Source organism: Battus philenor, unplaced genomic scaffold (genome assembly GCF_028537555.1).
Source record: "Battus philenor isolate CCGP_79_NKW_IND1 unplaced genomic scaffold, ilBatPhil1.0.hap1 SCAF_29, whole genome shotgun sequence".
In the NCBI taxonomy this organism is placed as follows: domain Eukaryota; kingdom Metazoa; phylum Arthropoda; class Insecta; order Lepidoptera; family Papilionidae; genus Battus; species Battus philenor.
In genome coordinates, this window is record NW_027181692.1 from 1,623,058 (window position 1) to 1,649,699 (window position 26,642).

The window sequence follows — 26,642 nt, forward strand, 5'->3', positions numbered from 1 at the left end:
AATCGATTGTTGATTCGCTGTATATATTCAAAGATCTATATATCTAAAGGATATTAGATCTATATATCTAAAGGATAATTATTTTCTTGTAAAAATACTTCGAGCACATCTGCAGCTTAGTGCTAAAAACACAATTTGACAACTGTCTCAAACCTTTGTTCTCTTAAACGTACAGTTAAAAACAGCCCCGTGGACAGACCTGAAAATACTGAAAGTAGTGGTTTATTTTGAAAAAAAGATAAAAATTGAATATTGAAAATAAGAGAACTGTGATATATAGATATAACATGCAAAATTTATTAAAAAAGCTGTCATATATATAAATTGTATAAATAAACTAAACTACAGTAATTGAGGATGGACGAAAGGATATTAAAGCGGAAGAGAAAAATATACTGAATTATGAAATGAAGAACAGAATGATAGAGATTGTGAAGAATGAAGAAGAGTATGAAAATAATAAAGAGGAAGTGAAAAATTTAATAAAGAAAGTAAATCTCCGTGCCCAGTAAAATTTGAAGTGGAACGAATATATATAAAAAAAGGCGTGGTTTACTACATTATCTCTCCCATAGATGGCGTTGTACACAATTTTATGAAATAAAAGAAATATTAAATTTCTTCACTCAACATTAAATCAATACTTTAGAATGTTATTTATCACAAATAGTTAAGATTTTTTTTTAAATTAGTAAATGTAGGCGTAGTTTTTGAAATCCGACATGTAAATTATCTTCCATTTTTTTTATTATTTCTGACTTACTCCGGTGCTCAGATGGCATTTGCAGATTCTGCAGGTGCAAGCGGGCAATGAAGGCTTCTTTTAAAGTAGAAAAACTCGAGATCACCCTAGGAAGACTCGTCTCGTGCCACTACACTACGATTTCAGCGGTTTGGAAGGCCGACCAAACCCTCTCATAGCGAGTGCTTCTCACTATCCCCCTCGTAACTCAGCAAAGGTCAGCCATCCCAAACACTTACTCCTCACACCTATCACAGGATTCCTAGAAAATGCACCACACTGCAGGCGCTAACCACACAGCACCAGCGTCCACTTCACCTGCGAGACTCCGCACAGGACATCAAGGAATACACAACAGAACCAAACGCTACTTAGCACACCTAACCGCGGACCGAAGTTGGATCCGGATCCATCCTTGGCTCGCCTGTGGTCCACGCTGCCGTCCCAAGCCAGACCCAATATCAACTCTACACATCTCTAATTGGGTAGAGCGGTTTACTACGTTCGAAAACTGGAATGCGTCTGTTCAGCTTCTGTTTCCTTTTTAAGTTCACAGACCCTTCCGCTCCGCGAACTCAGTTCCGACGAAGCTGTAAAAGCCTTTGGGCTAACAGCATCAACTTGAACCGAGAACCGAGAGTAAGTAGTAGAGACAGCCAAGCTTTTAGATTGCTGGACACTCCATGAAGTAACTACAATCAAGGGTAGCCTGGAGGGCGGAACTTCGACTTGGTCGGTAGCCAGATGCGGCTCCAGCTCGTGTAGCGCCCGTGTGCAATGAAACTCTAGCGCCCCCTAGACCTGATCTTCCACCCGCAGCTATAACTATTAACTTTGCCGTCGTAACAAGAAAGTTTTTTCATATTCCAATAAGCTATTTTATAAGTAGGTATAGCTTACAGTATTAAACTTTAAATACGTGAAATAAGGTTTATTTCGAGTTAAAACGAAGCTGTCGAAAAAGAAGCCGTCCATAGGGCGCTTGCGTTTGATAACTGCCGCCACCGCGCTGGCTGGCCGCTTCTGTCATATCATTGTTGTACCGTGATGGTCCGAGACGATGCTCTTAGCTGTCTCAGGGAGCGGCACGCCGCCCGTGTGCATTGCACACCATGCACTATAGGTTAAGCCGCCCCTGCTCTTGTGTGCTGTCTTTAATGATAGATGATTTTAAGCGTTGGATTCCGTTACAATCCTTTGTTAACAGCATTTTTAATACGATAATAGAATATTTAATTCCTAAGCTTTATTATTACATAAAAATCCTTTAAACTACAATACCTGGCGATAAATAGTGCACATCGACCTTTGGAAAAAAACAATCGGTTAATTTCGGCTTCATAGAGCGTTATCTCTGTCGCACGACTGACAAAACGTCACATAGCTAGTGTGGGACAGAGATAATGCTCTACGAGGCCGTAATAGCCGTAACAAAATCGATAAGTTTGAAATTTTCTTTTTTTTTTCCAAAAGACGGCAACATTTTTGTTTCTAATTGCGCCATGCCATCAAAACTCGGGGATTCCCTTTATGACTAAAAATCAACGCAATTTTAATACAGTTTTATTTTCACTTTGTTTGGCTAATTTTAGAGTTCAGTTTCAATTACATAGTGTGTTGTGCTTTTTTTTTAAAGAGAATAATAAATTTATATTAATTTTTACGCGTTGTTTCTGGTTACAAAAAAGGTAAATGTTATTCCAATTTATTTATTGGCAGAGTTTTATTATTTTTGTTTTTTAAACGTTTACTTTGTTTAATTTTCTTTTTAAAAAGTAATATTTTCGTGACCCTGGAACCTATCCTCGATCTTAACATGGTTTGCTATAGAAAATCTTAATTCATTTTGCGGCGTTTCAATTAACGTCGTGTTTTTTTTTTGGAACTTTACCACGATGCAAAGTTAGGTATTGGTGTACAACACCATAATAAACTAAACTAAATAAAAGTGTAATAACATAGAAAGGAATAGGAGGAGGAGAGGATTGAATGAAAGAAACAATAAAGATAAAAGAATGAAAGACTTTATGAACGACGAATGATAAGAAAACGAATGATCATACGAGGAATGGAAATAGAGAAATAACTAAATAAAAATTTATTTGAAAAAATTATTAACACTGAAGGTAATTTCCCTATAACTCACCAGATAGTTGTGAAAGAGAGATCCGCAATAAAAGCGGCCATAAAAAATATACTCGACTATACATTGTTAAGTTTTTTCTTTACTCCTCTAAAATTTTCTTTACCTCTTATATTACAGATAAAAATAACAGCTCAGCCTAATTAAAACATATTTTATCGTCTAAAGGATATATATATTGATCAGTAAATATTCCTGGCATAACAATAAATGTATTTCTGTCAGTGTATTGTTAAAACCTTCCTTCCAATCGATGCTCGATCGCGTGACAAGCCTCAGCAGAGGGAGCCACTGTCAAACATGGACGGCTTTATGCCATACATCACAAGCGAATTAGTAAACATTTAAATACTAGTACTAATATATAAAATTCTCATGTCACGGTGTTCGAACTTGAACTCCTCTGAAACGGCTTGACCGATTTTTACCAAATTTTATATGCGTATTTAGTAGGTCTGAGAATCAGCTACTATCTATTTTTCATACCCCTAAGTCATAAGGGTGGTCCACCCCTAAATTATTTTTTATTTTTTTGACGAAATTTTTTGTTTTTATTTTTTTATGATACAACATACAAAAATACATACAAGCCTAAATTTTCACCCCTCTACGATCAACCCTTATTTTTAAATTGAAAATTAAAAATATTTTTTTTGCAAAACAACGTTTGCGGGATCAGCTAGTACTAATATAAAAATAGCGACAGATACACTAATAATATAATAAATAAATATATAAATTTGTAAATTTCGTCTTCAAAAACAAGTCCTTCATGGGTCCGAGTGTCTGATATTTCAGACATTCCTTCTCTAAGTTCAAATATAAAATTAAAAGTATAATCTAAAAATAAAATCAAAATGTGTGACCCATTTACATGGTCGATATTATAATGTACACATTGAATATTATACATTAATATTCATACCACTTGACTTTTAAGACCCAAGGATGCCAACAGAGATGCCAACTGAACAAGCGTTCGGAAATTAAAAAATTACCTAAACATTCACATACAAATGATTACTTTGCGTTCAAAATTGGTGCCATTATTTTTTTTAATTCAGATGTATCTCTAGAGATACATTATCAAGAAAAGGGTTAAATGTCATTTAAAAATAGCTACTGTTGACTTTCTGTCCGTCTATTAAAACAACGACAGCCGTCGGCAGCTTGCTGCTTATAATGTTAAAATAATCGACCATTTAAAAGCGCATGTCATACTTGAATAAAGATTTTTTTTTTATTATTTTTGTTTCCAAAGGCATGGAGAGAGATATAATTCATTACGTGTAATTACCTTATTTCTACTTTAATGCAGTAGTGTTAAATCGTTGTAAAGATATATTATTATTTATATATATTTCTCGTCTGAAGTACTGCCACTTGCCTGCCACACTGCCGGGGCATATCTCTCATGCAACCTATTGCGGTCATGGCCGGTCAGGTCAGGGATTCTCCAGTGGTGATCATGAACCGGTTGGCGCCAATATAAGCCCCCACTAGGTAAACTGATGACATAATTAAGAAAGTAGAAAGAAGGGTAAGAATTGCAAAAGTAAAAAAATAATATATACTTTATAGCTACTTCCGCTATGTAGTAGTAGTCGTGCAATGAACTGCACCGCCTTTCAGCCCATATTGTTGATGATTAATATAAAGTACACCTTTAGTATACTTTCAATACTAGTACAATAAATATGTTTCAAAATTAGTATTACTACATATTAAAATTCATTATTCTTTACTATCTGTCAACGCAGACTTCGTGCTGCCAGAATTTATGGGTCTGACGCATTCTAATAACACGAAATAAATGAAAATAAGATTTTCAGAGCGACATTTTATGCATAGTGAACGGAAAGTGAAATGAAAGTTATAAAGATTATTGCTGACAAATGAGCTTTCTTCAACTATTTATTTTTGGATAAGATGTACTATATATATAACTGCAAAAATGCAATACATTCACTCCTTCAAACATTATATATACTGTAAAAATAATCAAATTAAATATTAGAATATTATAGAAACACCCTGTATCTAACTGACACCCAAGTGGATAAACAAGTTCCCATCAACCAAGGCTACGATACAGACAGGGTCAAAGACGCTCACCATCCACGAGGTTCAGGGGCTAAAGAGCGAGGTGGCCATCGACACTCTCGGGCTGTACAACAGTGTCCATGTTGTGTTAGCAATATCACGTCACACGAGATTCAAGAAGCGATCGCAAGGTTCATCAACTGGCGCACAACCTGAGGATGGTAATGTGGAGTAGGGATGAGGAAGTGGTCGTACAAAACGTAATTTAAGAACAGAACATTGTAATGGCGTCGTTAAAATAGATTAAGATACTCAGTAAACACTGTATCACGTAAAAGCGGGAGCAATAATAAGTCTAAAATATTAACATTGATACTAATAATAAAAAAAAGTGTCAAAATATTTTCATTACTGTCGCATTATAGCATAAAGGCATTCAAAATGGCAGATCTTTGGCAAAATGCTGTAGGGGTTGTGATTTCATTTTTTACGATGCACGCTCGCCCGTACCAAGTACGGCTCGTTATACATACAGGATGTTCTAAATTAAAATAATTTTTATGAACAAACAATGCATCGATTGTACATAATTGAAATTTTTTTATTTCTTTGTAATTATATTTGTATATATAGTTATATAAGTATGTTTGTATATATGTATGTGTGTTTAGTAATGTACTTACACCCTAAACTGCCCAATCCTTCATGTCTCTCATCTCCATCCAAAGATTGTCTGGTAGAGATCGCCCCTAGCGATAACACCGCCTTCTGTACATCTATATAAATTGTTTTTTTTGTTACTATCTATGGCGAACAATAAAGTGTAAATAAATAAATTTTTTTTTTACATTATGGATAATAAATATATTTAAAAACTTTTAAGTTAAACGGTTTTTTGATACCCATATTGTGGTGGTTGTGGAAAAATATGTACCTAGTCCGCCATATTGGAACGGCGTCCATCTTGAATTTTAAATTTTGACATAATCATCGTGTTTTACTAGTGTAGCCCTTTCATTTGATACCCATATTGAGGGGGTTAAGGAAAAATATGTAATCCGCCATTTTGTATCGGCGGCCATCTTAGATTTATAATGTTATTGATTTTACTATATTGTATTGTCATCTAAATTAAATGTGTGTACCAAATTTCAGATCAATCTGATAACGGGAAGGTGCTTAAATTTCAATTTCTAATTTTGACCCAAATAAATAAACAAATAAATTCCGTACGGGTCAAACTAAATAAAACCGTTAAAAAATCACTACTTTATCTTAATAGTACGCGACACCCTCATGTACGCTAGGGACTCAAACCTGCTCTAACTGCGATAACAATTCAGCTAAAATGTCTTCAGAGAAAAGGTTCACGCCTTTCTCCGATACCGAGTATATATTAACTAGTCAATTCAATACATCAGGCGTCACATCTGACGTAATTTTATTTTTTCATTTATTTTTTCCAAGCCCCGAGTCCGAAGAAACTGTAAGATCCGGAACGGCTAAAAGCTTCCAGCACCAATCAAATATAACCCAGTAATCTACGCAGTTACAGCAGCTTGGAGTTGTTCCTTTTAAACCTTCGTGTATTCACAACCAGCGGAACTTGCCTCTCATCAGCTTCTTCAGCCACTTCAACGGCCTCTGTCACGAACCAGTCTCGTCTACATCAAGATGAACTGCCTCTTACTTATTTACATGTTCTCTGTTGATGTTAGTGCTGATAGTCCGAAGGCTTTTACGGCATCATCGGAGCAGAGTTCACGGAGCGGAAGGGTCCGTGAAATTAAAAATAAAACAGAAGGTTAGATGCATTCCAGGTGTACGATGACGTTCGCACGTATTAAACCGCTTTACCCGAGTAGAGCTGTGTAGTGTTGATGTTGTGTATGCGGTTTGGGACGGCAGCTTGGACGATAGGCGAGCCAAGGAGCGATCCGGATCCAACCTTGGTTCATCCATGCTGTTTATGTTAAGGGAACAGGCGGCCGCCCCCTAAGAACAGAAGTTGTAGTATCCGTGAAGGTACACGAATTTCGCACATGTCAAAAAATACAATTTCCATTGCCAGAATGAACATCGACACCAGCAGAACTCAACGAAGTCAACCGATGAGCCAATGTGAAGTAGCAAGTCAGTAAATCGCACATCATGTTCCGGCAGCCGTTTTAATCTACTTGTAAGAGGAGTATATCTGCCACTTGAACCTTAAAATCTGCGAGTCGAAATAATGATTCTGTTGACAGAAGTCGCACTTGCAGAACGAGCGAATACAGGAAAAATGTCAACATTTAGTAAACCAGCTAAACCTTTGACATCTCCAATTGAAAAATAAATAAATACGAAGCATTTACATTTAGATCACCCTGTATTAGCAACTCACAGTTTCTCTGTACGAAAACTAAAATGCAAAATTGGCGTAGAAAAGGCGAAGCGGTCGCGTAGCCGGCAAGTTGTTTGGGTGAGTTCTTTTTACGATTATTTATATTAGCTCAAATTACGCCATTTTGAACGCCACTAATGTCGACAACAAGATGGCGGATTTTTCTCTTTAATTATCACACAACACGGATTATATTTTTTTGTACAATTTTCAAATTATATTCTTTGGACTCACTAGAGCAGAGTTCCCCAAACTTTTTTGTGTCGTAGACCCCTTGCCATGTTTTTTCGTGTTGGGTAGACCCCCTACTTACCTGATATTGATTTCCTGTAAATTTCTAACTGTAGTGAAGTTTAGTGTAAGTTCAAAATGTATTGCGACCACAAAGCGAATACCAACATCCTACAACTTACACAATTTTATAAACATATATAATATTTTTTTTACTTCATAGGTAATTTTATAAATAATGTAAATGTTTTGATATTATAAGATAGTATGATGTAAGTTAATAGGTACTATCAGTGTATGTGTTGAGATCCACTATCGTGGACCCCCATTTTCATTTCATGGACCTCCAAATTTTTTTTCGCTGACGTAGACCCCTTGCAGGTTGTCATAGACCCCGAGAGGTCGATATAGACCAGTTTGGGAATCACTGTTTTATATAATGTTTGCTTCCAAGCTGCTTTAATGTATGTTAAATATGTATTAAATGTATTTTTCGTCCTATATGTGATACACATCAAACACACTTGCTTCACGTGGTGAACAAAAAGTAGCATCTTCCTGAACTGCCGGTTGAACCACGTATCGTCCACTAGCTAATCCACGAGGACCGTTGTCACCGTTCCAGCGTTAGAAGCACTGCAAGGAATAGGCCTACCCCAAAGACATCTTTCAGGATATATACCAGGGGTGACCAAGCTTCTTGTTAGTTCGAGCCATTGTTCGAAATTTGAAAATTTCGCGAGCCGCAATTGAATACGCATTTAAAATACGCAAACGAATATTTTTTTTATAAAAATTATATGACTAAAGTAAAAAATATATGTATTAAAGTTAGATATGCCGGCACACGTATATGACAGCACTCCTAACAATACTTAAGACCCCGGTTAGTTAATTACGATCGGTGTTTGGATTTCGCTAATGTTGTGGTGCAATAATAATAATAATTATTCACACCAGTAATTTATTTCGATTTTCCAGCAGCTGACGTGAGTTACATAAATTTAAATATTGTGATATAATTCGACAATCAATCGGAGCCAAAAATAATCGTTCAAAGAGCCGCAGTTTGGACACTCCTGGTGTATACCATAATTGCCACGACATGGGTCGAGCAATTATGGTCGACTCATGTCGTGGCAATGGTCGAACGAGGGTCCCCAAAAGTAGTAAGAACCTAAGTGATAAAAATCCAGGTGATGATATTACAGATGTTCAATAAAACCGGTTCAATACCATCACCATGGCGTTGAAGATTCTTCAGCACAACGTTCAGAAACTGCCCCGCGGTCACAGCGTCAGGTTCTCCAGCGACGAGCTGCCCAGGTACAAGTCTTTGGTGAGTTCTACCACATTTATATTGTATCTGCGCGTCATGCTTTTTTGGTTGGACCATAGTGCATGTTTCCAAGATGTTCTGAACTATCTTTATATATTACCTATTAAAAACAGCTTCATGCACAATCTTTCGCGTCTCTTATAAAGATATATTTGTAATTTTAATTGACTATTTTTAAGCACACAGCCTTAAAGATTGCACCCCGGAAGTAACATCTTCAAATTAAGAACTCTTCCGGTGTCAAAAGTAAGACAGATAGATGTATCTTCTTACGTGCGATCACTTTCTCTTAAATTGGTTTTTGATTTGACATTTTTCTTTCTACAATTCTATATATAGTAACTTTTTAATATTGTGTCATATATAAAGGAATCGAATAGCATCACTATTGTTATTTATATGTATCCAGATATTTTTTCTCGTTCAAAATACCGCATGGTTTGTTTTTAGCACTTTGTCTTATTGGAAATATATGATGGTTACATTCATCCAGTTTAGAGATGGGTAAAATATATAATATATCTCTGATAAGAAAAGAATAATACATATGTTTTCGATCTTGGAATATATATCTCTTTTATATCTATTCATTTAGCTCAGTGCGGCTCAGAGAGAGAATAAGGCAGCTAACACTAAAATTAAATCCTTCATATCTTCAGCTCTTTTAGCTCAAACTTAGAACTTGGTAAGGCGGAATAAAACGCGTGAAATATTCCTATTAAGCATTTCATGTCTTTGTCATAAAGCACAGGAAAGCTAAACGCCCGCGCGAGTGATGTCGTTCCGAAATTTCGTAGTTTACATTTTTAATACAAAAATGCAATAGTTGTCCTTCTCTCTCTTACGTGTAAATTGCTATATAAGCCTATCTCTCTCTCTAACTCTGAACAAGACAACTCGTTATAAGTATAAAGTCATAGAGATACAATGGCAACGCGCGCGCTGGAGAGTGATTATATCTTTTGCAAAGATATATATCTTTTTTGTCTTTAGCTCGCGAGCTACCCATCTCTAACCCAGTTGCAGATTTTCTACGGAAGAAATGATAATGATGAAATGAAATTAACATTTATTTTAATCGACAGTAAAATTGTAGGTTCATTCTCGTGTGCAGGAGTCAACGGACTCCAGCAGCGGGGGCTACGGTCCGCAGTCCTATCCGGGACAGGACTCCGGAGCCCCCAGCCCCGACGCCTGTCATTTCCAGCCAGCAGCGCAGAGGTTTCGTCTAAACGAACAGAGTATGTTAAAAGCAATTATCCTTTATTAAACGGTTTTATTTAGTTCGACCCGTACGGAATTTATTTGGATCAAAATTAGAAATTGAACCTTCCCGTTGTCAGATTGATCTGAAATTTGGTACAAACATTTAATTTAGATGACAATACAATAAATTAAAATCAATAACATTATAAATCTAAGATGGCCGCCGATACAAAATGGCGGATTACATATTTTTCCTTAACCTCCTCAATATGGGTATCAAATGAAAGGGCTACACTAGTAAACCACGATGATTATGTCAAAATTTAAAATTCAAGATGGACGCCGTTCCAATATGGCGGACTAGGTACATATTTTTCCACAACCACCACAATATGGTTATCAAAACCGTTTAACTTAAAAGTTTTTTAAATGTATTTATATTTAGTTCGACCCCTACGGAATTTATTTATTTAAAGTGATCATATCCGATACACAAGGGCATTATCTTGAGTGTCCTGGCTTGATCTCTACGTATTTAAGGGGCAGGGCATTACAATTTTATTTATAATATGTTTTATTATTAATTAATATACATATTTAAATACAAATTTTATCACAAATAAACAATTTTAGCTTTTTTCAGTATATAAGTTTCAGTTCTATTTATTTTATTCTTATTTATTTCAAATTAGTTCCACCAGCTCATGACGTAGCATGAAAATACGATGTACATATATATACACTAGCTGACCCGGCCACGCGTTGCTGTGAAAATTTAAAAAGTGGAAATAATTGAATTATACGGTATTTCGTTCACTACAAAATAAATTTAATTAATTTTATAGCGTCAACAACACGTGGTAATTATGCTGTTAAAATGTAGCTTATATGACACGTTCGTAGATTTACCATAGCAGCGCCATCTATTGATTACTTACTCAACCCAGTCGAAAGGTATCGACATCTGTTAGAATCATTTGGAGTTAACAGATAATTGTGACTGTCAAATAATAACAGACAATAATTAGCAATAAATTAAAATTGCGACTATAATTTGAGATTTAAACTATCCTATCTCTCAAGTTAGATCGAACTGCACATGGTGTGCGAATTTTATTATAATCGGTTAAGTGGTTTAGAAGTCCATTGAGTATAAACATTGTGACACGAGATTTATATATATTAAGATAGATATATATATAAATATATATAAAACGAACTAATATAACAAAAAACTTGTCCAATTATCACTAAGCTTATCTATATGTCGTTAAAGCACGAGTTACAGAACCCTCTAAACAATAAATAAACACGGAACCCCAGGATCAAGAAGTGCCGTAAACACGCGTGATCTTAAAGTTATTGATAGATTTTTGTGTACAGTTCTCGGAAATTCTAACCGAGAACTATCTAGAACTTACTAGAACTTTATTCGTAGTATAAATAGGTGTACTCCGCATGACGACAGTTCAAGTTGTTTTTCAAGTTATAAGATTAAGATCTACGATCAGTGATACAATGTGACTATTTGGTAAGTTATTTGTGCAGTGATTTCTTGAGCGATTTAAAAGCGAAGTTTGGAAGCGAAAGTATACTTTGTGTTAAAGTAGGGTGACCATCTGATTTGTGAATAAAGGACTCCTTGTGAACCAGTGGTGTTGCATTTCGAGTCAGAACCCATAGTACGTAACAGTACATTCGACTATAAAAAATTATTGAATATAGAATAACAAAAAAACTTTATGATAATATTGTAAGAAAATGCGTTATAAAAATTCAGATGACTACATATTAAAATTATTAGTTGTTTACTACCTGTTTGTAAAGATTTTGTACTAACGGAAGTTACTTGTCGCTTTTCAATGTTTCTAAATCTTTCAAATGTTTGTAAATGCATATAAATACGTTCACCACTTTTTACACTTATAATGAATCACCTGTATATCCAGTTAAAATAAAGATCATCATTTAAAACCAAATGATAATGTTTTCAACAGGAATCAAACTCTTGACCGCAATAAATCAGATAGTGCAACAGCGTGCCGACTTGGAGAGCAACAGGTCAACACTCTCCGGCCTTCTAGAAGAACTCAAGAGGAAACTTAAGAGGAGAGTTGAAGAATGTCATCTAGAGAAGAAGGAAAAAATGAAGGTATTGAGGGGTGGTCGTTAGTACGGGCCCCTAGTCCCATAATAGATAATTCGATGTAAAGAAAAACACTTGCCGGATAGTTCAACTTATAATATCAAAGAACAATAGATCTCAATCTGAGTTACAAGTATTTCCTTTGTTGAACAGCGGTTGAAGCGACACGTCCGATCGGTAGCGCGGCGCGTCAGAGAAAGGGCGAGATGTACCGAGTGTAGGAATAGGCATGCAAAAACAGATGCGTTCATAGATAATAAATTTGGGTGCGTTCAAATGAACGCCACAGTATATTTCAGATAAATTTAAGACGTATATAAAAATTATTAAATTTCAATTATTCATTCATTTTAGCCCTAGAACTCCCACTGTTGGACATTGAACTGTCCCATAGATTTCTAATTAAACCATCGTTCGACAAGATAGCATCTTTAGGATGACTGCCTTTATCAGTTGAAAGACTGAAAGATATTTACCGTGACGTATTATTTTTAGACTTACGATTGTAGATCACTGGAATCGATTCTCAGAAAACAATCTTACATATAATTTAAACCTTTTTGCGTTAATTATCATATACATAGGATTGTCACTATTTACAAATAAGTTTTCTGAGGATGTACAGCACCGTCCTTAACGTACCATAGTACTATACTGTGATCGCCAACCTGTCTACAAAGCGTGGCGATTATGATATATGTGAGATATACCATGATAGCCATATACTATTACATATATATTAGGTGAAAATTATATATAAAAGTATAAACAAAAATTCGCTCCTAAAACGGAAAAAAAAAGTAAAATCCATATATACTCATTGCAAAACTGAAGGGATATACCATAATCGCCACACTAGGAAGGCGGGTAGGCGATCGCAGTGTGGTATGTTACGCAGAGGACAAGGTTGCCCATCCTCTGGTAACTTGTTTCTGAGCGGAAGTTACAGACCCGATCAAGAAAAAAGAAGATACAGATCTACAATAGCAAGATTCTTACAATACTGCCGGGATATCATAAAGTCATAGTTGTGAACAAAACATATAATCAATGTAATAATAAAAATTAATATAAAAATACAAATAAAAAAAAAGAAAATAATAAATATGTATTATTGTAAGAAATGTGGCGACGAATAGAAGGCGGTGATGTATGAACAGAATATAAATAAAAGTTGTAGAGTGAAAGATATTGAAAGATAGAACAGAGAATGTGAAATTGAAAAAAAAATACATAAGTCAATTCCCTATCCCAGAGGAACGAGACAGAAAATACTAATATCATCCGTCTCACTCGTACGGATTTCAGACAATTTAAATAAGACTTTTGAACCAACTCTTCAACTTCTCATAATAAGTGGGAGACAGTAATGAATAAAAGAATGATTACAGGCACTGAAACAGGCCAATCTTCGACTGGAGAAGGAGAAATTCGGAATTATCTCCGAGATAGAACACCTGAAAAGGCATCTGGAGAGGGAAGAGGCCCATCATGCACAGCACGCGCGAAACGCAGTTGCACAGGTAAGTTTTAAACTTTGACTCCTGGACATAGGGCTTACCCATATATTAGCTATAAGACCGGGTTGGGCAATTTCAACAAGGACTGTCCATCTTGTCGTTAAATGGCTTACGATTTGCTTGCCAAATACCACAGTGTATCTAAAACTAAAACAGGACATTTAATGGAATCAGGCGTTACCTTGTGGAAGTTCATCCTAAGTAAGAAAAGGACCAATATTTAGCCACTTCCGCACATGCAGTGGTAGTCGTGCAACAAAGTGCACCGCCCGCCAGCATGCTGATAAATGCGCATGCGGCAAGCAATGCGAATTACACAACTGCCACCGTCAAATCACTCAACACGTTTTTCACCCCTCCACGGGGCATCTTCAAGAGTTATGTTACACCGATTAGTGTGTGGACTCTGTGTTTGGCGGGCGGTGCACTTTATTGCACGATTACCACTGCATGTGCGAAAGTGACTAAATATTGGTCCTTTTCTTACTTAAAACAGGACATTTTCGCAAATAGTCAAACATATTAGCAACAAATAAATAACTGTCGAAATTCCTCTACTTTTTTCTTCTAGTATTTATTTCTGTTTAATCTGTTGCTAGGCAGCATTTACTGCGAAGCTGGATGCAGCCCGATTTCGACTGATCTCATATGGGAAGCCTATGTTCAGTGAAGATCACACGGCTGAACGTGTATTGATGATGAAACTTGTACTTGATTTCGTGGGCAGCTGTGGTAAATATGTCGTAAATCTCAGCAAAGAGAATGAAATAGTTTTAAATCAGCCGAGGAGATTAAAAAAGTATAAACGCATCTTAATATTTAATTATAATTGTTGATGCCAAAACAATCATCTGTCCCTTTCATTTTAATACAAATGTGTGAATGAAAAAGCGCTATGTATGCCAGGGAAATAAAATATGGAATAATAAACTGCTTATTCAGGCAATTCAGGGTGTGACGAAGATGCCAGTGGAACAGTTGTTCTCGCCGTGCTCCGTGACGGAACTGCCAAATATAGTCAGTCGAAATGTCGCCAAGAACGCACCCTCTAAAGCGGTGAGCAAATGAATAAAAACACAATTTTACATTTATTTTTATACCTGTGAACTCAAAAAACTATAATTAGTAAATGTAGGTTAGTTAGTAGTAAGTTATTTTCTTCATTTACTTTTATTTATCTAAATAGTTTACATTACAATTTTTTTTTATCTCAATTTGTTTTCTCATTCAAATCTTACTAGACTAGGATTTGCTTCTTTTAAATACCTTACTTATTATATTTTTACACTACTCCAAGAAGATTTGGCGCCTTTGTTCTTCCTCTAAAAGCTTGGCAATATTTGCCTCCTCTTTTCTCCTGTGAACTGAAACTGACAGTCTATACGCTCCGTGCCAAACACAGGACAGCCGTTGATCAGGTGTACTATATGTTTCCAGGCGGACAACAAGCTAGCAGCAGCGAGGCTTATGCGGGATATTGCAGAACTGCGACAGCGGGTGGCCCAGGTGGAGGCCAGGTTGGCGAATGAGCTGAAGGTAATCGTGGACTGGTCAGATCGCAATTAATGATGGCAGCTCTCTTACCCAAGCCCTCTGGCGGTACAAGAAATCAATACGTCACTCACCAGTATTGTTTATATATAAATGTGTTCCTGGTTTCATTCCAGTACCAATATTTATTTAAATTTAAAATTATTAATATGTTAAGAGTGTAACTTATATAAGACAATGGTTTTATAATCTGTACTCGCCGGACGAGACTGGATGGATTCCCGCCATTTTTGACAGCTGTCAGAATCCAAGTATGTCATCAATGGCGGAATTTCAAACCTGCAAGTATTACTTACAAATCAACCCAGTGAACTGTTTTAAACGGATATTTTTCAGCCAACACAACTCCACGGGGAAACCCAGTAAACTCTTGATGTCGCTGGCAACCTCGTCTCTTACGGAACTCGAGCGGCAAAACCGCGATAGAGTTACGCCTTGTGTTGTAAGTTCTACGAGCAACGACACAGAAATTCGATACATTTCGCTTCTATTTCGCTGTCCATAAAGCTTAAAACACAAGACGAAACATGAACTATCGCACTTCGCTGTTTAGTTTCGCAACAGAGATGTGCTACAGGCATAAAAACAATGAGTGTTATTCTGCCGTCATAAGAAGAAAGGCCGTAACTAATACCATACTGTAAGCTATACCTACTTATAAAATAGCTTGTTGGAGTATGAAAAAACCTTCTTGTTACGACGGCAAAGTTAATAGTTATAGCCGCGGGGGGGGGGGTCAGGTCTAAGGGGCGCTAGGGTTTCATTGCACACGGGCGCTACACGAGCTAGAGTCGCCCCTGATGCATTATAACAATGTAAAATAATTGTTAATAAAAGAGATGACAAAGAAGAATTGTAATAAAATCCAGCAGTGTATTTCCAGCGTAAACGGCAGGCTGAGAACGACATTGTTAGACTGAGGAAGGAGCTGTCGTCCACCAAGAGTTCCGTGGCGGCACTGCGCACCGCCCCGCAGCCGCTCCGGAAGACCTGCTCCAAGTTCGCATGAACCATCTTCATGTCACGGAGAAACTAATATACGCTTTGATTTACAAAATATTATTGCAATTAAAACATGAACTAATTGTACATTTTAATTTAATGATATTCATCAAACGTTAAAAAGGATTGTTCATCTTATGCAGAGTTCCCCAAACTTTTTTGTGTCGTAGACCCCTTGCCATGTTTTTCCGTGTTGGGTAGACCCCCTACTTACCTGATATTGATTTCCTGTAAATTTCTAACTGTCATGAGTGGCGTCATTTATCTATCTTTGCTAACTACGAGTACAAAACTAAAATTTAATAAAAAATAATGTACTTACTTTTCTCCAGCACTCTTAAACAAAATAACACTGACTCACTATAAATTGTGTGATATACTATGTTTATATTTTTTAAAATATTTTTTCTTAGCACTTTCCTTTTCAAGATTCAGGAAACGAATAAACGTATTTGTCCCACATTCGTATTTATAGAGTGACGAATTGAACAAGTCAGTGCAAGGTAGCGAAGCTCTGAGACTGCGACTCTCAGGTTTTTACAAGTTCAAAAAGTATTGCGACCACAAAGCGAATACCAACATCCTACAACTTACACAATTTTATAAATATATATAATAATTTTTTTACTTCATAGGTACTTTTATAAATAATGTAAATGTTTTGATATTATAAGATAGCATAATGTAAGTAAATAGGTACTATCAGTGTATGTCTTGAGATCCACTATCGTGGACCCCCATTTTCATTTCATGGACCCCCAAATTTTTTTTCGCTGACGTAGACCCCTTGCTGGTTGTTATAGACCCCTAGGGGTCGATATAGACTACTTTGAGAATCACTGATCTAAAGTGACTGTTTACACACAATAGAAGTCTTTCTTTTTTGTTACAAATAAATATACCGATTTTTTCAATGTAAAGAATATATGCGACATACTACTGTGATTAAACAGTAAAGTGAAATTGTCATTTAACGTTGAATGCTGAACGGGGCCTGTCGTGCGGAGAATGTAACTTCTGTTTGAATCGGAGGAGGAAAGGGATAAACATCTGAGATATGCTATTAATCCTGGGCTCCGTGGCATACTTACCTTAGTACAGGGTTTTTTTTTAAATCCTGTGCCGCACTGGATAAATAAAATGATGATGCAGTACGGAACGAGGTTGAAAGCACCTTGTAATCCAGCATACCTCATACCGCATTCCGGGCTGGAATCAACCGCCAGTGTTTTAAACAGAATTTAATTAAAATAATTATGCCTTGATAAATAATTACAACTAAACATTTTTGAAATAAATCTCATTAAAATTAAATTTATTGTTAAAAATCCTTGATTTTTTAAAATTAGGGCGGTGGGGTTTATTAGACCTGGTAACGCTGCAATGTCTGGTTAAGAAAAAGGTTCAAAACGCCCTGTACCACAGATAGTGGAAGATTTAGCAAAAAAATATAATAAATGCCGCTGAAAACGTGTTAAAACTTCCGTGCATTAGGAAGACAGGTAATCTTTCTAGGTTGTTAGTGTTTTTAAGGTTTTAATTAAGTAGTTTAGGATTCCAACTCAAAGGTACAGACGAAAAAAGAAAACTAAACTAAATATTTTTTTCTTTTAAATTCCACGCCGACAAAGTCGCGTCATATAAATCTGTGAAGGAAGCCTAATGTGTATATATAAATTTGTTCAATATATATCTTTATTAAAATGCAAATTAAATTAAAAACGTCATTTACGTATTGTCACATATATAATTTATTATTTATATTCGCATACGAACAATTTTACATTCATGGAACGGAATCGCCATCATATTGGATGCACAATTAATTTTGAATGTTTTAGCAAACTTCGCAAATGTCAAATATTTGCAAAAAAAAAATTAAAAGCGATCTGTCAAAGTCATTTTGACAGGCAGCCCGTCCCGCGCTTTCATTTGAATTGTTCCGTGTTTATTGTGCTATTTTTATAACCATAGACAAAGTTATCGTTTTTCGTGTACAGCGTAATGAGATTGAAGGTTTCGTTGGCTCTTGAATATCTTCATGCATTTGTGGCACTGGTATATCGGTTGACCGGTGTGGGTCCTCATGTGTTTGTCGAGCATTTCACGCGTCTTCAGATCCCTACCGCAGACTGTGCAAGTACAGTCAAGCAGGTCGCCGTGATCGTTATTGATGTGGCTTGCCAGGTGGTGGGGTACCATGTACCGCTTCTGACAATGACTGCACTGGTACTTCTTCGGGTACTTCACATACGTGTTTGTCCTCGACAGATGTTCCGTTTTGGACAACGTATGCAACATCTTTGGTGCCGTGGATGACCTGCAATTCATAAAAATTCCAGAGATCCATGAAGCACTCAACATGAAAACTATTTAGAAGTAAAAAGTAACAGGGGGTAAATATATACCACGACTGGAAAATCACCTAAAAGCCTAAGCAGCTATTGGCAACCAATAGCCATACCAAAACAATGAAACGCCATGACATAATAGAACTTGTAATAGATGGTGAAAGATGAGGTATCTCTTGAAAAGTAGAGGTCTAGACTAGATAGAGGACATGGAGATCTGCATATAGTTTGAAACTGATTGCAGATAAACACTGAAAAGAAAGTACGGAATATTTCTAGACAGGGGCGGCTTAACACATTCACTGCTGTAAAAGAAATAAAAAATAATAGTCGGGAACCAAATTTTTATTAGCTGAATTTTGATTAAGAACAAATGAATATTTGAAAATATGCATGAATGTATATTGTTATTATTATTATTTTAATAAAAATAATCATTTTTCGGATCGCCTGGGTGCCAAATACTCGGATCCGAGTGGTATAAATGGTCTAATTTTTTTTCAAACGGCCATCCTCACTTGTTTCGGACATAAAGTGCAAGCATCGTAAGATTAGTAGAAAATAATTTCGAGCCATGAATTGTCCGAAGCATGGAATATTAAATAAATAGTGTCGTTTCCAATAATCGCTTATACGGTTTAGTCGAATTGTTCCAGTGTGAAGAAGGAGACCTAGAAATGTCAGCAGTTCTTCCAGAGTTAAATCTTTCCAATTTTTTATTCTTGATTTTTGCTTCACATTCTCTGCAGTGGGTACTGTCTCAATGCGTTTGCATTCGTCTCTCGAACAATAAGATCCAATAAATCGTCGTCAATTAATAAACGGAATGCTTGGTTAGGATCTGATGGAGGTGGCACTAAAAGTTCCTGTTCTTTAGTAAACTCAATAATTTTCATTGAATGTGAAATACTGCTCCAGGTACTAGTGGCTCCTTGATGAGAAGGTGAGTTATTTTGTGAATGGTCAAGTAATGGGACATCATCGTTATCAATTGGTAAGTTGGGAGTACTACATTCAGATCTCGGAACAGGTAAAGCAGAAGAAGAGGCGTCATTATGCTCTCGTGACAAGTTTGGAGTGGGCGCATCAGATCTCAGAAGGGATACAGTTGGAGTTGATGGGTTATCGGTTAATAGACTGTCTGGTATATCAGGGAGAATATCGTAGTCTGTAAGAATGAATCCAATACACGTTTTCGTAAGTTGACGATGTTACCAGAGTGGCCGCGCAAAAAACCACCACTGGCCACAAGCGCTGGCGTTTTACTGACTAATACAAAATGAACGGGAAGCTCGCTCGGATCCGAGTGGGAGGCACTGCTACTATGGCCCCGCCCCACTCGGATCCGAGTGATGAGCACTGAATGTGTTAACCTGTAGTGCAGGGTGTGCAATGCACACGCTTTTTCTTATCCATTTCGCTATCCATAAGATAGCAAACACAAGACGAAACATGAACTATAGCGGTTCGCCGCTTAGTTTCGCAACAGAGATGTGCTACAGTTATTCTGCCGTCATAAGAAGAAAGGCCGTAACTAATACCATACTGTATGCTACATGCTACTCATGAAACAGCTTGTTGGAATATGAAAAAACTTTCTTGTTACGACAGAAAATTAATAGTTAAAGCCGCAGGGGGTAGGTCTAGGGGTCGCCAGGGTTTCATTGCACACGGGCGCTACACGAGCTAAAGCTGCCCCTGTTATTAGAATATTGGCAGGTGTTCTAAAGTCAAAACTATGTTATATTTATTCTGAGCCTCGTGGATGATGAGCGTTTTTGAACCTGCCTTTGTACCGTAGCTTTGCCTTTTAAGTGATAATAAACGGGAAAGAATTGCTATATTACTGTACAAAGGAAATGTGACCACAAACAAACTGAGTTTGTTGTGCGCTCTTTACAGATCACAATGCATTTGGAACCCTCGTAGTTACAGGGGACGTGAATTTGATTGTAATTTGAATCAAATTCGGCCCTTTTGTTATTTGTCTCGTGACATACAATTGTTCACTCTAAATCAGTGATTCCCAAAGTGGTCTATATCGACCCCTAGGGGTCTATGACAACCTGCAAGGGGTCTACGTCAGCAAAAAAAAATTTGGGGGTCCATGAAATGAAAATGGGGGTCCACGATAGTGGATCTCAACACATACACTGATAGTACCTACCTATTTACTTACATCATACTATCTTATAATATCGAAATATTTACATTATTTATAAAAATACCAATGAAGTTAAAAATTATTAATATGATACGTATATTTTACATAACATATACAAAATTTTATTTTGAGTAGTTTTAATTTAAATTCAATTAATAAATGTATAAATTAACATGTGCTTTTACTAAGTTTTTAACACTAAACTTCACTACAGTTAGAAATTTACAGGAAATCAATATCAGGTAAGTAGGGAGTCTATCCAACACGGAAAAACATGGCAAGGGGTCTACGACACAAAAAAGTTTGGGGAACTCTGTTCTAAATGATGTATGAATGAATGAATGAATTTTGAAAATATTCATTTTAGATTAATAGATCTGATATTGTTTTACCGGCCCGGCTAAAAGCCCAATGTCTTTGCTTCTAGTCTAAGCTTGTAAAAAGTTTGGCAATCTACCATCATTGCCATAATAAAATTATCAAAACCAGAATCGGTGAACGAACTAAAATAACCACCGTCATAGGCCAACGGATTGGCATCTCGAGTTGACAGTGGACAGGCCACATTGCCCACAGAACAGATGGCTCTTGGGACGTAAGTGGAGACCACGCACCGGTAAACATAACGTAAGACATCCACAACAATATGTATAGGTGAAATGTAATGTGATATTAATGTGAAGCGAAAAAACAATGTAAATAAACAGAAATAAAGTTACAAAATGTTTGTGTTACGAGAGAGGAATGAAAGGTCACAGAGCGAAAGAGAATGAAAGAAGAAATGTGGAAAAAAACCGAATGAAAGATCTTAAGATGTATAAATGAAGAGTAAGAAAATAAAAAAGATTGTGTAAAACTTAATAAATTAAAACAAAAAGTCCCTGTCCCACACCAGATAAGGGGTACGAGAGGCTCCCAATAGCGGGGGCCATAAAAAAAAGTGAAATGTTCACGCGACACGGGGGATTCTAAGAGTACCTGCAAAGATTTAAGTTCAAAGGGAGTCCCTCGTGCATTTGTTGTCCAGCGGTGGACTAGTCCGTGGTGCAAGCAATTGCTTGCTGTCCCGTATATGGAGGGCTCAGTGGTTTACGAAGTGGAAATGGGTAGGAGCATTGCCATTTCAGAAGAGAGCCACCACTCTTGCTTACGGTTTTGTTGCAGGGTGATGGGCGACGTAATTAGGCAAAACAAAACCGTGTAACATGGAATGTGGCGAGGGATGGGAGGCGATATGTGAATGTAATGTGAGTGAATGATGTATATTGAATGTATGCTGAATAACAGAAAATATGTAGGATGAGAGAGGTAGGGTGAAAGTGGGAGGTATATATGCCCTGTTCAGAAACAATATCGGGAAAGAGTATATTTGAAACAAAAAAAAAAATTGTGAAGGTCGTTGGAAAAAGAAAGATAGAGACCGCTCCCTATCAGTCCCATTGGAAGTCTATGTGGAGATCAATCTCCAGTGGATAACCTAAGACGGAAATTATGGTAAATCATTACCTGCTTTTCCCTTTCTTTACTTTCTCATGAGTCTTCATGTGGTCATTCATCAGAATCATCGGCATCCTCAAGTTACAAGTCCTGCAGACGCCGTAAGTCTCTGCATTCTTCTTGCAGCGTGAGCAGACGAACTTTTTGAAGCCATCGAACGGGACTATCATCGGATATCGTTGATTACAGACGCTGCAGAGTACGTTAGCCTTCTTCGGCTGAACCAGAAACGGTCTTCTGACATCGCGCCTCAGCTCTCCTCTCTTCTGGTACCCCTCGCTTATTTTTGGCTTTGACGTCTTCGCAGCTACCTTCTTAGGATAATTAATACCAATATCGACCCTTGAATTTGATAACGTCTTCATAATTTTGATATTCGAGTTTATTTCGCCTGTTTTAAAAACAAATATCCATAAATAAAATGTAAGATTAATATTAAAAACCAGCAGTGTAGACGGATTATATAAAACCGGAAAGTATTGGCCAATTATTTTTTAATAAAAAAACAATACATGTTTAAGAGTAATAACATTAATTAGGTGTGAAATAAATAAAGAAATTTCGAGATAAATAAATACTGACCGATGCATCTACTAATCGAAGTGTCAAACGCGCGAAAAGTGAAACGTCAAATGTACGAAGTTCAAAGCGAACTGTCAAATGCGAAAAGTTTCTGTAGAACTTTCTCTATTTTCTTTGACATAAAAATCTTTAGCGAAATATTATTAAACATAAAAAAATTATGATATGTCTGTACCAAAATTTCGACTGCAAAAAGTCTTCTAATTCGGACTATAAACGGAATAAAACTTTTAGTAAAAATACACAAAACATTATTGGACCACCATTTCCAAAACTCCAAGCACGTATTAAAAATAAATTAACGAAAAATGCTTATTGTTCAATACACGAATATTTAAATGAAAAGAATCCTTGTCAGTGACGTCTAAACGATAAAGTGCATATATAATCTGTATTGTTAAACTTTACTAATATGTATTGCTGTGAAGTTCCTTCCTGCTTCTTCTCCACAACTATAACATCGTGCAAAGCAGAGTAGAGTCAATAATAAAATAGATTAAAAACATAAATAGATACGTTGACGATCAATAAGTTCTGTTAAAAGTTACAATGTTGTATAAACGTATTTCAATTCATCTTTATATATGGCGTTACCAAGGAATAGAAAGATAAGTTGCAGATTCTTATTTTTTTTTATTATTCTTAAGCAACTCTTTAGCTGTTGGATGTTCACAGCTGCTCATAGGTCCCAAAAATATTCCAATAGAACAGGTTATGGCCGGGCTTATTAGTGGAAGACTTGCAGCGCTTGCAGGTTCGTGATCTCCACTCCAGAACCTGAAGGCTCCAAGGTCTTTCAAGGTTTCTTTTTTAATGTGATCTTATTAGTGGTAAAGTCGAGTAAGAGAAGGAGAAACATAAAATATTTTTGTGACCTTCGCTTGAAGGGTTCACGAAGGCAGCCTTGACGATGTTCCTGAATCTTTGCGCGCTCCGCAGTTGGTGTATACAGTGGTCGCATATCATACAGTCCGATCTCGGCACCTGTGTCAAGTTAACAGGTTCACTGCGGGCCCAATTTTGAAGAACTTTCAGCTGGTGCGGCTGAGGTCGAATCAGCCTCAAGCTGAACTTCCTAGTAGTGCGGTTAAGGCCTTTTCTGCCTCATGTTTCGGTTGAGTGTAAACAGCCGCCGCACTAGAGAGAAAACACGAGTTTTACGCGCCGCACCAGTGCAAAGTCTACCATGAGGCTGAATCGGCCTCAAGCCGCAGTGAACGTGTTATTCATAGTTTTTAAACAATTTCACCTCATCAAATTTACGTCATCATCATCATTGCAACCTTAGTATGTCCACCGTTGGACATAAACCTCTCCCACAGTTTCCGTTCCTCCAGAGATCTCTTCATTCCTGATTCAAATATTTAATGGAATCAGGCGTTACTTCGCGGATGTCGATCCTAAGTAAGAAAAGGACCAATATTTAACCACTTCCGCACATGCAGTGGTAGTCATGCAGTCAGTTGACTTTGTGGTTGGCACTAATCGGTGTAACATAACTCCTGAAGATGCCCCGTGGAGGGGTGAAACACGTGTTAAGTAATTTGGCGGTGGCGGTTGTGTGATTCGCATTGTTTGCCGCATACGCATTTATCAGCGGGCTGGCGGGCGGTGCACTTTATTGCACGACTACCACTGCATGTGCGAAAGTGGCTAAATATTGGTCCTTTTCTTACTTATTCCTGATTCAATCTAATAGAGAAAATGTGAGAATAGTCCTCTCCGTGGATAATTGTGCTACTTGTCAACGATGCCTGAAGTAGAGAACCAGCTTTCAGTGTTTTATGTCATCACTAAATTGATTTTAACCCTTAATAGCCTAGAGTTTCAATTTTGATACCAATCTTTTAAACCGAATGTTCACATTACTATTAGTTTTTTTTTTATAGGTTGGCTGTACAAATTTTACTGTTGTATAATATTCTTTACAACGAAATTAAAAAAAATCTATTTTTCCCTTCATCTAGACCCTCAAGCAAACATAGTAATATTAAAAAAAAATCACTTTCGTAAATCAGGCTATTAAGGGTTGTTGGCAATGGTACCAACCAAAAATGTTTTAGGTAATATCTTGTCTATGGTTTGGCGAATTTGTAAAATATTTTTATCTGTGCTCGCTCTCTCTCTGCTCCCTACCGCTACCGAGCACACGTGTCTTCCGCTTCCTTGTGAAATTAAGTCTTAATAAATTAATTCTTTCTCTGGACCAAGACCTTTTAATTAAATACAGTCCACTAAATTCAATCCCAATCTTATACAAGGGTTAAGAAAAACGACGTTACCTCTACCCCGAAGCACTCATAGAGCATGAGCTCGTAATTCTCTTCGGTGCCATTCCAGAGGTAGGTGCCTTCGCAACGTCTGAGGTCGCTACCTCCGCCGCACAGCCGGCAGGTCGGCGCAGGGACCGCTCCACAATCCCCCGTGGCGTTCGCGTGCACCATCAGAGACTCCTGGCAAAGGCATGACATATTGTTCAACCCGTTTATATTTTAATCTTATATATACGCTTAATTTACTAACGGAGTGTATATAAACGCAGCGTCGTTCGGCATTCAACAAAATATTTAAATTATAATAACATACTCCCTAAAAATATACGATCACATTAGCATAAAGGAGATTCTCAATTCCTAAATAAAATGAAACATTATTGAGTGAAGAAAACCGCATGGCTGTTACATTCGGAATTATTGTATTAATACAATTACATGGAAATCTATACAAGCGTGGCATGTGTTGTGGCAACATTAATAGCAACATGGCCATTATTCTCTCTTCGTTTAAAGTAGACCGACGGTCGGGACTTCGCTGGTTAACTATTGGACGATAACAAACGAAGCTTCAAGTGTAGCAATTATACTTAAATCCCGACAATGTATGCTTTATCGAGTTAAAAACTTTTCCGACCGTAGTGAGAAAAAAAAAGTCTGGCTGAATTTTTTTAAGTTATGGGAGAACTTGGTAGACCAGTTGCTTTTCATTCTAGTTTCTATCAAATTTTAACATTCCTGGCAGTCTTTTCATTTTATTATCTACTGATCGAAATGGGTAATTTCAAAACGCAAAATGGCAATATGAAGTTTTAAATTGTATTAGGATATATAAGTTAAAAACATATAAGTAACTATTCAGTAAGACGCATATGAAATCAAAGTAATATTTTACTTACTGTACTGAATATCTTCAGCAGTCTATCCTTTGACCATGTTATATCCATTTTTATACAAATATAAAATTAAAATTTAATTGATATAGGTAAAAGAACTTGTATAATTTTATTTTGTAACATTATATTTTAACACTTCGTGTCACCTATATCATATTATTACAGTCAAATTAAAAGAAAAAAATATTTAATAGCTGCAAATTATTGTTTGACTTGAGGTTTAAATTGTCGTCTATAATAGAAAGGATAAAATAGAAAATTTAAGAAATTTTCATCCATATAAATTAATACTCGAATAATTGATTATGTATGAATATACACTCCTCAATTTTTATAAAGAAACTATTATTTTGTTAATAAAATTAATATTTCATAAGACTTATGATAGAGCATAAAATAATTTTTGGAAAAGATTTATTTACTCATGATATTACTTATTAATCGTTTATCTTGAAATAAAAGCAAATATTCAATGAGTCAACTTTAAAATTTTTTATCTATGCCATAAATAATTTGCTTGAAGTCTGTGGGCAGCTGTCAATTTGAACGACATTGACATTGACATTTATGGTG

At 36.5% G+C, this 26,642-nt stretch overlaps 2 protein-coding genes across 2 annotated transcripts; one reads left to right on the forward strand and one right to left on the reverse strand.

The window, feature by feature from the left end:
- Nucleotides 1-8,785: 8,785 nt before the first annotated feature.
- LOC137926357 (paramyosin-like) lies at nucleotides 8,786-16,327 on the forward strand. The gene is made up of 7 exons (XM_068769961.1): nucleotides 8,786-8,881; nucleotides 9,996-10,122; nucleotides 12,085-12,239; nucleotides 13,625-13,756; nucleotides 14,696-14,809; nucleotides 15,191-15,289; nucleotides 16,188-16,327. The coding sequence occupies exons 1-7, from the start codon at nucleotides 8,786-8,788 to the stop codon at nucleotides 16,311-16,313; spliced, it is 849 nt and encodes a 282-aa protein (XP_068626062.1). The 3' UTR covers nucleotides 16,314-16,327.
- A 1,959-nt stretch (nucleotides 16,328-18,286) lies between these two features.
- On the reverse strand, nucleotides 18,287-26,120 carry LOC137926420 (zinc finger protein Paris-like). The gene is made up of 5 exons (XM_068770020.1): nucleotides 26,073-26,120; nucleotides 25,183-25,353; nucleotides 23,776-23,884; nucleotides 22,328-22,709; nucleotides 18,287-18,626 (listed from the first exon to the last, which is right to left on the reverse strand). Exons 1-5 carry the CDS (start codon nucleotides 26,118-26,120, stop codon nucleotides 18,287-18,289), a joined length of 1,050 nt encoding a protein of 349 aa, XP_068626121.1.
- Nucleotides 26,121-26,642: the final 522 nt, after the last annotated feature.

Coding starts and splice junctions, on each gene's coding strand:
- LOC137926357 (XM_068769961.1), top strand. CDS start 8,786: ATGGCGTTGAAGATTCTTCAGCACAACGTTCAGAAACTGCCCCGCGGT. Junction 13,757..14,695: donor CGCGAAACGCAGTTGCACAG/GTAAGTTTTAAA, acceptor CTGCTTATTCAG/GCAATTCAGGGTGTGACGAA. Junction 15,290..16,187: donor GGTTGGCGAATGAGCTGAAG/GTAATCGTGGAC, acceptor GTGTATTTCCAG/CGTAAACGGCAGGCTGAGAA.
- LOC137926420 (XM_068770020.1), bottom strand. CDS start 26,120: ATGGATATAACATGGTCAAAGGATAGACTGCTGAAGATATTCAGTACA. Junction 22,710..23,775: donor CGTGAACCCTTCAAGCGAAG/GTCACAAAAATA, acceptor TTTTTAAAACAG/GCGAAATAAACTCGAATATC. Junction 18,627..22,327: donor GTAAAGAAAGGGAAAAGCAG/GTAATGATTTAC, acceptor TATGAATTGCAG/GTCATCCACGGCACCAAAGA.